The 17,028-nt window shown below is 42.3% G+C and overlaps 1 protein-coding gene across 2 annotated transcripts in view; it reads left to right on the top strand.

Annotated features, from left to right (window-relative positions):
- The window catches only part of LGR5 (leucine rich repeat containing G protein-coupled receptor 5), a 124,615-nt gene that overhangs the window by 86,860 nt on the left and 20,727 nt on the right, over positions 1-17,028 (top strand). For both annotated transcript variants that reach the window (XM_027594962.2, XM_027594961.2), the window contains exons 5-7: positions 11,133-11,348; positions 13,349-13,420; positions 16,235-16,303. In XM_027594962.2, coding sequence (XP_027450763.2) covers positions 11,133-11,348; positions 13,349-13,420; positions 16,235-16,303 — 357 coding nt within the window. The remainder of the gene's footprint in view (positions 1-11,132; positions 11,349-13,348; positions 13,421-16,234; positions 16,304-17,028) is intronic.

The raw sequence follows: 17,028 nt of genomic DNA, 5'->3' as shown, positions 1-17,028 counted from the left end.
CATATCTTTAGTATTGTCTCTGTTCTCCAATTGGCTGGTGTTCATCTTCAGAGGATAACATATTGCTTTAAAACCGAAGAACATAAAACTCCTGCCTGGAACATGATCTGCCCGTGCATCTTGTGATTACACCTTCAGGGCTGCGGACTCCACCCCCGAACCCTGTGAAATGTTAATAACTTCACCCACTCATTGTGATGGGGTTTTGCTGATAACAGTCCTAAAAGAGAGTAAGCGAGCGGAAGAGACGAGGAGGAAGAGGCAGGGTGCTGAGCAGAAAGTCAGGCAAGCCTAGAACCAGCCAGTTTTCTCCCACTAATATCCAGGAGCCTATTGGGTTTCAGACCCTGGATAAAGAATGGGAAGGAAGTAACAAAAGACACGGTGGTGTAACCAGACAAAAAGAAAGCAGAGTGAGGTAATCAAGAGGATAAGTTTAAAAGATCAAAGGGGTTAAAACAACAACAACAACAACAATGGTTTTAGTATTAGTGACATTATTCCTTCCACCAAAATAGTCTCCAGAAAGAGAAATTACAAGCTTACACAATAAAAATGCATGTTCAATAAGTAAAAATTTGGTTTAGTTTGTTTTTTCACCAAGTGCCAACTTATCAGATACGTCTTGGGATGGGGGGGACTCAGACATTCTAGAGGCCAGGCGTTTTGTCTATTGCACTGTTGGGTGTTCACTTCACAGAACTACGTGCAAACCAGCACCCATTGAATTGTTATGAGGAGAAGTTTTCCTTGTTTCCCTCCCCCCATTTAAACAGGAGAAGAAAACTATTTTTTTTAAGGATTTTATTTATTTATTTGACAGAGAGAGACACAGCGAGAGAGGGAACACAAGCAGGGGGAGCGGGAGAGGGAGAAGCAGGCTTCCCACTGAGCAGGGAGCCCCATGCGGGGCTCGATCCCAGGACCCTGGGATCATGACCTGAGCCAAAGGCAGTTGCTTAACGACTGAACCATCCAGATGCCCCCATGCAAACTATTTTCAAAGGTAAAACCCTTCCCACGCAATGTTTACAGCAAGTCGGAGCACAGTCTTCAGAATCATATACGAAAAAAATGTGAATACTTAATGCAAGACCCCATGCCTGAGGCTTTCTTACATCAGGTTACCCGCCAATGCCCTGATCAAATCCCATCTAGGACAGTCCTATCAGATAGATAAATAAGAGAGAACATAGACATTATCCATGAGAAGTCAAATACCACTTTTTGCAGTCTTGTGATGAGAAATGAAGGTTCCCTTTGGAAAGCAGGTTAAACTCTTCGGAGAAGCTAAAGGGATGACACCAATGGGAAGGTGCATTGTGAAGGGGACAAAATGTTTCCCCCTCTTTGCAGTAGGTGAAGTCTGTAAGGAGTTGTAAAAAGGCACATGAAGAAGCAGTAAAGCATGGGAACACTGCCAGGACAAAATCAGAAACACCCAGGGTGTTTAAACCCCCTTGGTTATAAAAGCATCAGCCCCTGCTAGTTATGAAGTGCTTTTACCTGCAACGTTCCCCTCATCCTCGAAGCAGCCCCCCGGAGGAAGGAGCAGAGATGATCCTTTCCTTTGTGAGGAGGAGGCAAAGAGCTCAAAGAGGTTCAATGACCTCCTCAAGGTCATATGGCTCGTAATGGAGTCAGGCTAGCGGTGAGTCTGGGATAAGAACTCTGGTCTCTTTAGCTCCAAAATCTGCCCATTTTACCACCACGCTATCTTGCCCCCCTCCAAAATCCACTGCCGAGAATGGGCACACAGCAGATGCACTAATCTGAGGGAAAAGGGCTTGACAGAATCACATCTTCCCTCTAGACCTATGTTGTGAAGGTTTACCAAAAGAAAGAAACTGGTAATGCTGCAGGACAGAAGTAAATAAGTTGAAGAAGGGAAGAGAACAATATTATTAAAGAGTGGGTCAGTCTGCCTTTTGTAGTGTTCCCTATACATTCGGTTGTCTGTTCCCTCATTACCTGTGAGGTAGAATTTGTTTCCACTTTCTTGATAAGTAAGTACATGGTATCTTGTCCCTATTGCAAAGGTGAAAGTTGATTAGACAAAGACAAGAGGGAAGAACATTCCAGACAGGGAAGTATGCTGCACTACCTTGTCGTGGATGCGGGGCGGGGGGAGAGAGGCAGGGGGCTAGTACATCAGGGAACAGAAACAAGGTCCATGTGGCTGAAGCAGGAAGAGAGAGGGAGGTGGAAGTACAAGAAGAGTTGGTTAGGCAGGTGGGATCAGACACCTCGAAAGCCACTTGGGACATGCCAAGGATTTGAGTCTTCATTGTGAAAGCAATGGGAATCCACTGGAGGAGTTTAGGCAGGAAGGGGCATGATCTGATCTGTGTTACTGAAACAGTCTAGGAGAGAAAGGAGAACTTTCTCAGGATTGGGACAGTGGAGATGGCGAAAGGGAAATGGATTTGAGAAATCTTTAGATGAAATTACTGGTATTTGGTAATGAATTGGCGATGAAGAATGAAGGAGGAAGAGGTGTCAAGGATGATTCCTACATTTCTGGTTTATATATCCATGTGCTTAATGAGGCCCATCACTGAGACAAGAAACACCCATAGAAGGCTACATCTGGGGAAAATAAGGTGGGAAATAATGAGTTTGGTCTTGAACGTGTATGTTTGTGGAGGAATGACTAAGTAGAAATGTCACATAAACAGCTTGAAATCCAGGTCTGGATCTCAAAGAAAAGTGAAATTTAGGTCAGGTCCTCCTACCATACATTACCCTCCACCTAACACCTCATTGTAATGATTTGATTGTCTGACAACACTTTAGAAAACATGCTCCGTAAATGTTGGATCAACATGTTTAGAAAACATGCTCCATGTCTGCCTGGTTTGCTGTTAGCTCTCCAAGCACCAGGAGCAGGACCTGCAGAAAACACACTCAAGAAACATTTAATGAATTTATTGAACTAAAGCCTCAAACCGTAAGTGATGTTCTAAACATTTGCTCGGGATCAGCACATCTCCCCCAATTTGTTGCCCACATTCACTGATCTCCCTGGCTCCAAACTCTGTCTCTGTGCCTGGCTTTTTCTACCTGCCCTTCCTGAGTTGAGAGTTGGTCCCTAGTCGTTTCTTCAGGGATTTTGGAGTCGATCTGTCTGCAAGATTTAGCTTTCCACTGTCTCAGCTGAGGACTCTCTGCTCTAAGAATTCAAGGGTTCAGGGCAAACTGGTGGTTGCCAGAGGGCCGGGGGTGGGGGTGGAGGGGTGGGGAGGGAGGGGTTGGTGGGGGCAGGGATGGGTAAAATAGGTAAAAGGGATTAAGAGGGACAAATTTCCAGTTATAAAATAAATAAGTCAGAGAGGTGAAAAGTACAGTATAGGGAATGTAATCAGTAATCTTGTAGTAACATGGTGTGGTGACAGATGGTGACTACAACTTACCGTGGTGAGCATTGAGTAATGTGTAGAACTGTTGAATCACTAGGTCGTACACCTGAAACTAATATAATATGCCAACTATACTGCAATCATAATTTAAAAAAAAAAAAGGAGTAGGGTTTGGGGAAGAACCATAATGCTAAGTCTTATAGGGTTGGTGAGATTCAGATGGGCAGGAAGTAGGAGATGCTCATGAATACAAGACTCAGAAGTACTGTGGGAAGGAGCTAAAAAGGGACAGCTTGCCTGGGACAGAGAAATAAGAGAAAAGTGTGGCTAGATAAGGTGGATGGTGAGCTTTGAATATCAGATGGGAAGTTTGAGTTTGAAGGGATGGTAGCAGAACCATGGATTCCTAACAGGGGAAGGACATAGGGTGCAGTTTGAGGGAGATTAATCTGGTAGCAGTCTACAGGATTAATCGACGAGATAAGAGATCAAAGGCAAAAGGACCAGCTCAGAGACTGTTGCAGTCATGCAGGTGTTAAGAGATAAGAGACTTAACTAGACAGTGGAAGTGGAGAGTTTTGGAGATAAAAATAAATCCGGAAGACTTGGTGAATGGTTGACTGGAAGGTTATGGAAGATTCAAAAAATGACCCCTAGATTTCAAACCCTGATGGTACCTGGGAGACAAATGGTGCCCTTGGCCAAAAAAAAAAAAAAAAAAAAAAAAAAAAAAAGCCTTGTTTTCTATGGAGAAAAATGAAACTGAAGAAGTCAATGCTTCTGTTACTCATCTCCCTGTTACAAAATTCACAGCAACAATAACCTCTGAGAAACTGAGCAACCTCATATAAATTGATTTTAAAATATATTTCTCACTGAAGCTTGCTCTCTCCAATGATGCTGGAGAGACAGAGGTTTGGTTCAGGTAGCTGTTCATCAAACCAACTGACTAGGCTCTAAATTACCGTTCTTTGGTGAGCCTATATAGGCTTCATCTCTCTCCACGCTGCAGAGATGAGAAAACTTCTTTACCTTTTCAGAGGTAAGTTTAAAGCAATAATTTTTCTTCCTGGTTTACATTAAGTTTTCCAAATGAATAAGATGGAGAACAGAAAGCTAGAAGCAGCAATCCTTATATAAACAATCACGCTTCTTATATGAATTCATACGCTTCATGTCTTCCTAGGATATGGATGGGAAGTTTCATTAAAAGGTAGAATCCCACACTGCGGTCACTCCATAAATGTTAAATAACAACAGTAACAATAAAAATGACTCCTATGATTATGAAGAATTCATATAAATCAACAGGAATCCAATCTATAAGGGTTTATGGAGAGAAAATTCTATCCCAATAGTGTTATTATAACGATCTGACAAATTCAATTTCCAGTGATCCCCTGGTTGTCCAGTGCATTAAAATTTCACCGTAACAAGTGCTTCAGATACCTTGTCAAACTGTATTACATACAAGCTTGGAAGTATGTAGTTTTCATTTCAGCACCAAAGCAAGATAATAACTGAACATGCTTTCATTTATCAAAAACTGAATGATTGTGCTCTTTTGACTATTCGTGAATGGTTCAAAACGGTCTTACAAGATGTACAAATGCATGTACAAGTGAGTTGGTCGTTTCTTTAAAACTTACAAAGGAAAAATGCTCATCCACATATAAACTAGAAATGTCAGTGATGAAAATGCTATGCTTCATAATTCTGTTTATTGAAAGAATCCCCATAAACTGTATTATACCTGCAGCTGCAACATTCTTCACACCTTTGACTTTTTTTTCCCTCATGTCATCTGTGTTAATAATTGACAACATTACAGTCATCTCAGATATGGAATTAGCCAAGATCTATGGCTTATCTTTTGACTAACGCTTTCTTCCTTGTAGTTAATGGCTTATCAAAGACATTCTCAAACAAAGATATAAGTCTGTGTGATACATTGGCAAGGTATCATATATGAGATATATGTAAAGGGCCTTTTTCTGGAAAAACAATAGCAAGAATGATCTCATAGCTTCTCTAATCCCTGCAATAATGCCACTTATAAATCAAAAATTCCTTTCAGGAGTATGGAACAGATTGGCAAAATGTTTCTTTAGAAAGAGAAAACTTGTAAAATTAAGCTTTTACACATGAAAATATTATGCAAAAATCTTTAGACAGGAGGTAAGAAAATGAGCTTTTGAAGTTTGTTTTTTTGGGTTTTGGGGGGGTTCTGTGTGTGGGGTTTTTTTTTACCATTTCCTGACATAAAAGATTGATTTTTTTTTTTTTTTTTTTTTTTTGCCTGTTACCTTCTAGGTCTTCATCACACAGGACACACTGATATTGCAGAACTGCAGTCACAGTGAACATGCAGTTTTATTTATTTTTTTAAAGATTTTATTTATTTATTTGAGAGAGAGAGAATGAGAGACAGAGCACAAGAGGGAAGAGGGTCAGAGGGAGAAGCAGACTCTCCGCCGAGCAGGGAGCCCGATATGGGACTCGATCCCGGGACTCCAGGATCATGACCTGAGCCGAAGGCAGTCGCTTAACCAACTGAGCCACCCAGGCGCCCCAAACATGCAGTTTTATTTTGTTTTTAGTTTACAGAATACTGGGTAACATTCATCCCTGCTCTTGCACAGTCCCCGTCTGCCCAGTCGCCCAGGATGGAACATGGAGTCACTTGCCTCCCCCTGTGGCCACAGCTGACAACTCACCCCATTCTGCCGGGCCCACTTATTTAGCAATCCTCATCTCGGACCTTCCTGTCCATTTCCACACTTCTTCCGGGCTCCTGTCTTTTCTCACCCTCCTGACTGCAACTGCCCTGGTCACTTACTTTCCCACCAGTCCCTCTGCACGTTGCAATCAAAGAGATCTTTTCTACAGCACAGCTATTATCAGGGTACCCAGTCAGGAGGTTGTACAACCCTCCCCCCCAGAGAAACAATTTTATGCAGATTTTGAAGATGATTTGGAGGAGAATGGGACATTGCTCATAGGTAGATAACCCAGAAATCTTCTGAACGCAGTTATCCAGACTCCAGATGCTTACCTTGGATACTCAAAAGTATTAAAGCCTGTCAGGGTGACCTGGATGGCCCTGACAAGTTCCCAGTGATGAGGAGACACATCCTCAGGTCCATGAGGGACAGTCCCGTTGCCCAAGCAGTTTGTGCAGCAGAATCCCTTTGGTAACTATGGAGCCCTCCAAGTCCTCCCTCCTGAGAGGGAGTTATTCCAACATATGCCCCAAAGTCATGACAGAACCCTTTCTCACCAGCGGTAGTCCTCTAAGTAACACGGCCCAGACTTCTACTTGATGAAAATTCTCTTCCTATGAGAATAGACAGCACCAGGTGATGTCATAGTTTTTCTCAGCCATGTTAGTCTTTGGGGCCCTTTTGGACTTCTGCTGGCCTAATCTCAAAGATGTGTGCTTCTTCTTTTCTCTGTGATGGGAGGCTTCCTTTGATTAGAACTCTAATCAAAACATGCAGGGTAGCTACTGAACTTACATACGAAGGATTACGGTGAGTAGAAAATCAGCAGTCCTGCCAGCCCATATGACCCCCTCAAAAAATGTCAGTCTCCGTTAGAGAGATTTGAAATGACAAAGAGTAAAGAACCTTCAGGAAAAATTAAAGAAACTTTTGTGGGGGAGGGGGGAGGAATGATATCACTTCCTAAATGTGAAGATTTTTCTCAGGTAATAACACCTATCATTTGTGGAATGCTTTACTGTTTACAAAACACTTGAACGTATGTTTTCTCATTTAATTCCCATAGCAATTCTGTGACCTGTTACAATTCTGCTTTACCGATATGAAAATGGACCCTCAGAGAAATTAATCCACGTGCCTCTAAATCTCAGAATTAATAACCGACAGGGTCTTGACTTAATGTGTCTTGATTTTTCTAATTCAGTGCACTTTTCAGTTACCCTAGGCCCATGATGTAAGTGGTTGTACAACATAGAAAGTAGGGTAAAATCTGTATCTACCAGTGTGCTAGAAGTTATAAGTAACAGAAGGAGCATAAAATGGGTACCATGTTCCATTTGGTGATTACTTTTTAGAATGCCTTACTTTTTAGAATGCCTTTCAAGATCATAATTAAGAGGTTTTATTTGTCTAAAAGATGATGGGGCCACTCCCATTGTTAGTGTTTTATTTTGTTACCCCTAACAGCGTGCAGGCTTTGCGCTACCTCTGTAACATTAGGGTTAGATAGTTACATGCCAAGATCACCAGTAGGAATTGTCTCTGAGATTGTGCTGTCTATTCCATGTCACTGCTTCTCCTTTGCCTTTGGAATGAAGACGTTCTATTCAGTAATGTATCGGGAACAAAACTCTTTGCCCTTTGGGATTATAGACACGCACGTGCACATGCATGCACACTCTATAATTGTGATGCTGAAGGCTGAAAAGTAAGGGTAACTTCTAGTCAGTCTAATTGCAGACACCTCATATTTCCGTCGTGAGGGATGAAGGAAGTAGCGTTTTTCAGAGCTGAAATTCACCGACAATATAGTACTCCTTTTAACCAACCTTTGACTCAGGCAAAGTTTAGTTTACCTCTTTTTTTTCTGAATGGTTTCCGTGGTCAAAAGAAACAAAAATACAAACCGTTAACCAGCCTCAAGTAATAATAATGTAAAATCATGAAGGTGATTTATAGTGTGCTGTATTCATTCCTTTAATTAAATCGTAAAGCAATCTTATAAAATGGAGGGGTGTTACCCCCATTTTACAGGTGTGAAGGCTGAGGTCTATTGATTTGGCCATGGTCACACAGCTACTGTATACTGACTTGGACCTGAGATTTCTCATCCCAAATCTCTGCTCTAATTCAGATTCTAAGCTGCAGGCACGCACGCACACACACACACACCCTTTGTGACTTGGCATGAAATAGAAATGATAACAAAGAAACACTTAAAAAGTGGAACTATATAACACAGTTATTTTTGTTGTCCCTGATAATATTCTAGAACTGCATTTTTATGTATGGTTTTGGGTACTCTGTAGTGATGTTTTTCCTATACACCACTACTTAAATATTGCATTTTCCACGCATATGAGTGGCTGGCTGGATCATATTTTGGACATGGACTTCAAAACACTGCATTTAGTAGAAGTATGGTTTATTGGGAGCTTCTTAGATGAAGAAACTAGTGAGGCAGGGACACGTTTTAGTGCCGCATTCAGGATACCCGAGTACGGGGTCGAGAAGTATTAGGCAGGAAGGGATAGGACTGTGCAGAATTGCCCTGTCGTACTCATTTCATTTCAGACAGCAAATTGCCCTAAGATTACATTGTGGAGGGCAGATTACATTCTTTTTTTCCTGCGGGGTGCCGGGAGTGATTCCGAAATCATAAATCATAAATTACTTTTTTTCATAAATTCACTTATCCAGAGAAATGGGTTTATTAACATTAAAAACTGAGACCAAGGTCATTTCAAGACCCAGCGGTGACATTAGCGGGAACTTAAGTCCCGAAGAAGACAAGCCTCTGACTCAGGGCTGAGAGAGCCTTTTCTGTAAATGTACCCCAACGTGTGTACCGAACTTTAAGATGAGTCATCTTCAGGACTCTTAGAAGCCACTTGTTGTTTTATTACATAAGCAACTGGCAATCATCAGACAAGATGTCACCTCAAACGGGGAAGTTCATATTATTTGAATAAAGTCTTCATTGTTTAATCGTTAAGGAGAGTTTACGTACGTGCTTCACTTCTGGTCAAAAGAAAACCATCACCTCCTCACCCTGGATGAAGTTATACCTTATTTGAACCTGGGCTGAGCGTGTTGTCACTGCATCAAGGGGGAAGGGCAGTGTTGAGTTTTCCTAAACATTTCCGGTTCCGTTTATTGACAGAACCTTGAGATACTTGGAATCTGTGTTTCTGCTGCCTACAGTAATCGTCACCATACTGGAAATTTAATTGTGAGTGGGCACCCCTGGACACCAAACTCTTAAAATTCATTCCAAGTGACCTTATCTCAGTTAATATCAAAACCTGGTCCGGGGCCTTGAAGGCATCACTTGTCCCCATTCAGTCAACAGAAGCAGAAGCCAGAGGACAAGTGAAGTGACATATTGTGACCAAAAGTGAGGAGGCTGCTTTCCAAAGAAATTAGCTCCCTACCACAGAGAATTCTATTTCTAAATTGTTTAAATTTGGTTGGAAAGGGATTATTCCATGACCCTGCTGCGCTTCCTGTATCTGTTTAGTCTTCAATGCTTCCTAAAACATTTTTCAAACTCCACTCGTGATTTTCTAATCCTTCCTAAGACACGGACTGCTTAAAATGCAACTCTCCTTCTTCTTCTTTTTTTAATCCTAGCTTTGAAAATGCAAACAAATGCATGAGCCTTAAGAACAGATTGGAAAAGTGAGCGAGGGCCGTTGGAAGTACAGCCGGGTGCTGGGGGCTCTGTCATTGATACACCTTACAGAAAATTGCAATTTCCACTTAGAAAAGTTCGGCGTTGTCATTGCAGTCGCTGTTCCTGTTGGATGGAGCGAGAGAAGTGCATTGCACTCCCTCTGCTGGTTCTGAAGCTGCAACAGCTCATTACCCAGACCTATGTTTAGATGTATTTCCCCACTTAAAAAAAAAAAAACAAAAAAAAAAAACGGGGCGCCTGGGTGGCTCAGTCATTGAGTGTCTGCCTTGGCTCAGGTCATGATCCCAGGGTCCTGGGATCGAGCCCCGCATCAGGCTCCCTGCCTCACGGGAGGCCTGCTTCTCCCTCTCCCACTCCCCCCTGCTTGTGTTCCCTCTCTCGCTGTGTCTCTCTGTCAAAATAAATAAATAAAATATATTTTTTAAATGCTATGTGGAAGAAAGAAGCAAAAGCTGGGAAAGCTGCTCATTTTGTTATTTGTTTAAAATGTCAAGACAAACAAATACCTGCCCAATGCAAATGGTCAGATGAGCAAGAAAGCCTGCAGTTCTTAGGCTTTTTATCAGCACTGTACTGAAAAAACCAGAGGGACCACCTCTCCTCTCCCCGAGGCGTGTCTCTAACAGCCTTCAGAAATGACTCCGTTTCTTTAAATACCAAGATCTTTTCCCAGAGTTCAGTGAACAAATTGGTAGAATAGTAGGTTTTGTAGGTTCAGAACAGTCCAGAGAAAGCAAAGGCATGCGGGGTGCCTGGGTGGCTCAGTATGTTAAGCATCTGACTTTGGCTCAGGTCATGATCTCGGGTCTGGGGATCGAGTCCTGAGACTGACTCCGCACCCAGCAGGCGGTGGGGGGGTGGGGGGGGGCTGGTTATCCCTCTTCCTCTGCCCCTCCCCCTACTCGTGCTCCCTCTCTGTCCCTCTCTCAAATAAATGAATAAATAAATAAAATCTTAAAAAAAAAAAAGGAAAAGAAAGCAAAGGCATGTATTTGCCTTGGGGTAAGGGGGAAGAGAAAGGGTGTCAGAGAGAAAAACTGAAAGATCATCACACTGAGACTTCATACCTCAGGGGAGGCCACTTCTGTGCATGGAGGCATGTTACCCACAAGCCTGGAAGGGAATCATAGCTCCGTGGAATTTTAATAGCCGAGGGGCCCTATGAAGCCATGGTTCTACTCGCAAGTGAGGAAAGCCTCCCGGGAAAGCAAACTGTTCCAGATGCCTGGGCATCCTGAGGGCCCTGAGCCCTGTTTCACACCTGTTCCTCAGCATACTGAGAGTGTTCCTGCAAGGCTGATCTCCTGCCTGGGCTTTGCCCTCTTCACCGTCCTTGCTTGCTTGCTTTCCCAGGCGTCTGGATGCCAACCACATCAGCTACGTCCCCCCGAGCTGTTTCAGTGGCCTGCATTCCCTGAGGCACTTGTGGCTGGATGACAACGCCTTGACAGAAATCCCCGTCCAGGCTTTCAGAAGTTTATCAGCACTGCAGGCCATGACCTTGGCCCTGAACAAAATACACCACATACCAGACTATGCCTTTGGAAACCTCTCCAGCTTGGTAGTTCTGTAAGTTTTAATGATTTTCTTTCTCTCTCTCTCTTTTCATACTTTCTAAATTTTCACCGCAGGACATTGTTGGTCTTCAAGTGCTGGCCCTTCACGCCTTGAATAGGGACTCCCCGAAATGACTTGAGAATATTAAAGAATTCAACCAAGCACCTGCTAAGTGCCAAGCACTTTGAGGTATTCAAAGATAAACTACAACCTGTGTCTTAGGGAAGCCCATGTATATTGTTCAGACAATCGTCACACTGTACAAAGTTAGTCCAGGGATGGAAGCGAATAAAAATTCCTTATTTCTGGCAATAATTTCTAATTCAGGTCAAATTGAAATATGCCCTTCTTATTATTTAATAAATATTTTTTGAACCCCTACCAAGGGAAGAGAAGTAAGGACAAATCATTAACAGGGAGCTGTGTGTTTGTGTGGCTTTTTTTTCCCGGAGGGGTCTAGATTTCATTATTTTAAGTAAACCAAAATGATTCTCAAGTAATGGTTTGAAAAATAATCAGTCTCCTTTAAGGGTGTAGCTGTATGCCCCACGTGTATAATATAATGGTCGATCAAGGCTGATAAAGGAAAATAGCAGCTGCTTGAAAGGCTGGAAGGTCAGTTTGCCAAGGAACCTTGAGGAAGGCTTCTTCTGCCCTCTTTCTCCCTTTGCTCCGTGCCTGCCCACGGGTCCACCACTGCCTTCAATTACTCCAGTTTTCTTGATTACCCGTGTCTCTCTTGTATTATCTTCTTTTGAGGGCTGGCCAGCATCTTATCCATCTTTTTAGGTTCCCCTCAATCCGCTTCCCCCCGTGTGTTGCATGTACAAGGTCTTCAATAAATGTCACAAAGATCTCACATGAAACCAACATAGATGTATTAGAATAAACACCTTAGTTGGGGCGCCTGGGTGGCTCAGTCGGTTGGGTGACCAACTCTTGGTTTCAGCTCAGGTCATGATCTCAGGGTCGTGGGATCAAGCCCCAGGTCCCGCTCTACGCTCAGCGCTCTGCATAGAGTCTGCTTGAGATTCTTTCCCCACCCACCGCCGTCCCTGCCCTCCCCCTTCTTCTCCTCCCCCCACTACTCACTTTCACTCTCTCACTCTCTCTCTCAAATTAAATAAATAAATAAATAAATAAATAAATAAAATCTTTGAAAAAACAAACAAACAAAACCCTAGTCTAAAGGATAAGAAATTTCGGGTGATATTGACAAATTTCTATACTGACTCATGCATATAAAGATGATGCCATTGACCCACCAGAAGCTGGGTGTGTGCTTTAATTTTTTCCTCCACCTGAGGGAATGGATTTACAGAGGCCCAACTATTTTTCTTCACCCTCTTCTCCTTAAGCCCATTTTCCAAAAATCCCTTGGGACTTGGTCCAATTTTCAGTTATATACACAGCTGTTCTCATTGGCCCTGACTTAACTGACTTACCACTGAGCCAAAGATGATAATTATACATGTTAATACTATGTCAAGATAACTAATCTCCTGGGGCAGCCAAAAAAAATCTGATCACCATTCTCTGTGGCTAAAATTGTTGTTGCCTGTTAACCTGTGGTCCCACCCTGGGAACATAGCCATTTATAAGCCAGCAGCTTTAATAGAAAATATGCGTGTACACCAGGACCTTCCCTCCATCCTTCATTTGTCAACGATGGCCAGAATCTCTGCTTTAATATCCTACATCCGAAAGCTAGGTTAACAACCTGAATTTACTTTTATCAGTCATATTGCCCGTATTATTATATACTCCCTGATATCTCAAACCCAAAAGGTAAAACTATCACTGCCTATTAAATTCTGTAGTATAGAATCATCTATGATAAGAGTGGATGGGTCATATAGCCTTGAAGAAAAAAAGTAAAACAAAGCATTTCTTATATATAACTAGTGCATTCTTTACTCTAAGTTTCTTTGGATTTAAGCTATCAGAAGTCTGTGCCGAAGTTTCCATGAGCAGTGTGCCTTCCTGACTGTGTCCATAATGTTCTCCTGCAGGCATCTCCATAACAATAGAATTCACTCCCTGGGAAAGAAATGCTTTGATGGGCTCCACAGCCTAGAGACTTTGTGAGTTGACCTTTTGTTTGTTTCCCTTTTTTCAGTGTTTTCATGAGTATTCTGAAGGAATCAAAATAGCCTTAAAGTCAAACTTGCTGTTTGGTTTGGTTAATTGCCTGAGCTTTAAACAGATATTTACGGTGGCTTTATCTTACACACACACACACACACACACACACACACAGAGCTAGTAAAACTGAGATTTTATTTTAATCTAATAAGAGTGGTAAATTAGAATCATTATAAGCTAAATGAGATGTTCTCTACTGAGCAGCGACGGTTTGCCTAAGAATGTGTACTCTGTGTCAAGGATCAATTCTAATCTGTCGCTCAGGCTCACTATTCATGAGTCTAGTCCAGGCGTGCCCCCCTTCTTGGCCCCCGCCCAATGAGAGGATACCGACCAGACAAATGCTGGACTTTCCAATCTGAGATGAACAGGAGTTCCATTAGCAAACAACAAAGTGATTCGAAAAACTAAAAAGTAATAATAGTTACCATTTATTGCGTTTATCTCTATCCAAACACTGCACCATTCGGCATACGTGGTTTCAGTTGATCCCACACCCGTCCTGTGAGAGCGGCTATCACCATCCCACTGTAAGCTCTAGTCAGGTTTAAGTTGTTTTACCAACATGACATATCTAGGCAGTAGCATAGCTGGGCTTTGCTTCTTCTCAGGTTTGACTCTAAAATCCATGTTTACCAGCATACACTGCTTCCAAAGAATAGGTCAAAAGCTCAGATCTGAATTGGTACCTATAATAAAAATAGAGTCCAGCCAGCTGACTGCCCAAAGTCTTTCCCAGAGCCACGACGGGAAAAATTCTCATGTTCTCGTGGGCCTCCCCAGGCCCCAGCCGTTTCAGGGGAGGAGCTGCTCTTCACTGCCCTAGCTGAGTGAGAGAGATATCATGAGGGTTAGGTGACAGGTCGTGGGGGTCCTGAGTGTTCTGGAGGGGGGGTGATTCCAGTTGTGCCCCCCCACCCCCATATTTCTAATACTCAGGTACAGTAAACCACCCAGGGCCACTACATCTACAGAGGTGACTGACCCGGCCTGCAGAAGGAGAGACCAAAGACCACCTCTCTTGTGGCCTTGGAGCCCATTATTCATCTGCATCCAGAGCTTAGCATTTGCACTTGGTCAGTTTAGCTTCTAATCAGGTCTGGGCTTGACAGTTTCCTGACGGGCCATCTGTTGTTGGTGGCTCAGGTCAGTGAGCGCTCCCAGCTCTCCTTCCCGGGTTACTTACATCACTCTGTGTTTCCTCGTAGAAGGGAGGCATCATCCTCATAAGGAGATGCCAAAGATGAACTTCTCCAGGCACAACTTTGCAGTCAACTTAATGGCATAGGCAAACCATTCTTATGAGGTGCTTGGAAAAATTAGAACTTCTCCCTTATCTACACAGGACTGGGCTTGGGATCTTAGTAATGGAAAGCACCTTCCAGTCCTTTCCAACACAAGAGGAACAAAAAACAATATTGGCTTTGAAGGGTATTTCCGTAAATAGTCTTCCCCCCACCCCATGTTTGAGATGAGAACCCAGGATTTCATGTAAATACCATAGAGTCAAACATTTCAGGGCAAATTCATATGAGTCTCATTGTCCCCCACCCTCCTTTCGCCTTGCCCGGGGCTACAGAGGATCAGTAAATTGGTTACTCCCAACCTCTTCCTCTGCCTCACTAGAAACCCAAGTAATTTATAAGGATCCAGTCCTCCATTTAATCAAAACAGAGCATCTGGAGAGATTTACAAATAGGAAGAAAATTTATGTCCACAAAAGACATGAGTTTCCTGCCTGCAGTGTAGCTTAAGGATGGTTTGTGCCAGACAAGTAGGAATCTTGATTCATGTTTAACTCGGTCAAATTATCTCTCTCAAAATTAAAAAGCAATTCTTCTCCATAGAGGAAGATCTAACCACATCTGATTGCCTGACCAAAAGAGTTTTTTCTGCGTCATCTGGGAAATCTGCCATTCCCCGAGACTAGGAGGCAATTACTTTTTCATACGAAGTTGTAGATAAAAGGTGGAGTTAGTCTGCGTAATGGAATTGAAAAGCCATTTGTGTCATAACAGATAGAGAAATTAATGAGTTGAAATTGTTTGGCCATGCCATCTCTGGGCATGAAGGATAATGTAGAGCTTTGCCTCACAGACCGAGGAAAACATACTTCTGGTCTGAATCTTTATTTGTGACCCTGAAGAAATTCTAGACCTGAGGCCCTTCCTGAGAGTACCCTGTACCACATACACCTCTCCAGAAGCAGACTGTCATCCTGGACCTCAGGCTGGGAGACTCACAGGCACTCTACAGGAGTCAGGGATGAAGCAGCTCTCCAAGATGTCCTCTCAGGCGAGACTGAAAAGCAGGGGGAAACATCAGAGTGTGAAGGCGGGAACAAGAGAGGAGATGTGATTCAGGAGCCAGGAGGAACACACACACCAGCTGACAGCATGGTGAGCCAGGTTCAGGTGAAGAGCTACATGGTCAAGCTACCAACAACCTAACCAAGTGTCCCTCCTACTTGGACATTAACACGGCTGTATGTACCCCCATTCCCTCCGTTTTTAAATACCTCAGTGCCATTGAGACTTGACTCTGACATTTCTCATGAGCAGTGTAATGACCACGTTAACGCAGATACTGGTGGAATGATGGTGGTCAGCAAGCCAAGAATATCTCCATGAAGAGAAGGAAGGAGGATTTTGATCGGTGATCCTGGCCCATTGCAATAGGATATTCACTTTCTCTGTAAATGTATATAGGAATTTTCAAACAAAAAACTGAAAGTACTGTTTACTTCTTTTCAGAGATTTAAATTATAATAATCTTGATGAATTCCCCACTGCCATCAGGACACTCTCCAACCTTAAAGAACTGTAAGTATTTAGGACAAATTTAATGGGAGAACTCTCTTCTTTGTGAATTCACTTTAAAATATATTTGACTATTGTACCTAGTATGACTGACTAGAAAATTTTAAAAATTTGTATAAATAATGGCTAAGTACACTTGAAATATATTTTAATTTATTCTATCTCCAGCAAACATTAGATAATCTTTTTTAAATTTAGAATGGATTTCTTTAAAATATGTATATTAGAAAAAATATACATAGTTCTCTAAATCATACCCTTTTCCTAAGCTATATTCCCCCAACATCTACACACTTCATACATTTATAAAGAATTGTCACGGAATTCAGTTATTTGCTGAGCATTTTGAAGAACAAACTTTTCTAGGTCTTTTAAGTCTAGGATTAGAGAAATAAAATGCGTGTGCCTAGTATCGTGCTAGATGTTTTCACATACATCATCTCATACTCTTCAAAGACTTTGTGAATCATATTTAATTTTTAAAAACCCACAATTTTACTAAAGTAAAGCTGACTTCCAGCTCTTAGGTTGCATCCATTGTCTTTTATATGCTATAATTCAATTAGCTTTTCTTTGTACCTAAAAATATGAATGACGTATGTAAGGAATGTTCCAAGGCTTGGAAAGGAAAATAAACGTAGAGCCTATTCTCTTGGCCAAGAGGAATGAGAGACACCCCTAAAGGAGGCAGACAACAGGGCTTGTTTGGAAGCGGAAGACTTTAGGAG

The sequence above is a fragment of the Zalophus californianus genome, chromosome 9 (assembly GCF_009762305.2).
Source record: "Zalophus californianus isolate mZalCal1 chromosome 9, mZalCal1.pri.v2, whole genome shotgun sequence".
Lineage (NCBI taxonomy): Eukaryota > Metazoa > Chordata > Mammalia > Carnivora > Otariidae > Zalophus > Zalophus californianus.
Note: the sequence above shows the minus strand (reverse complement) of the source record. Positions and strands in the feature narration are given on the sequence as shown.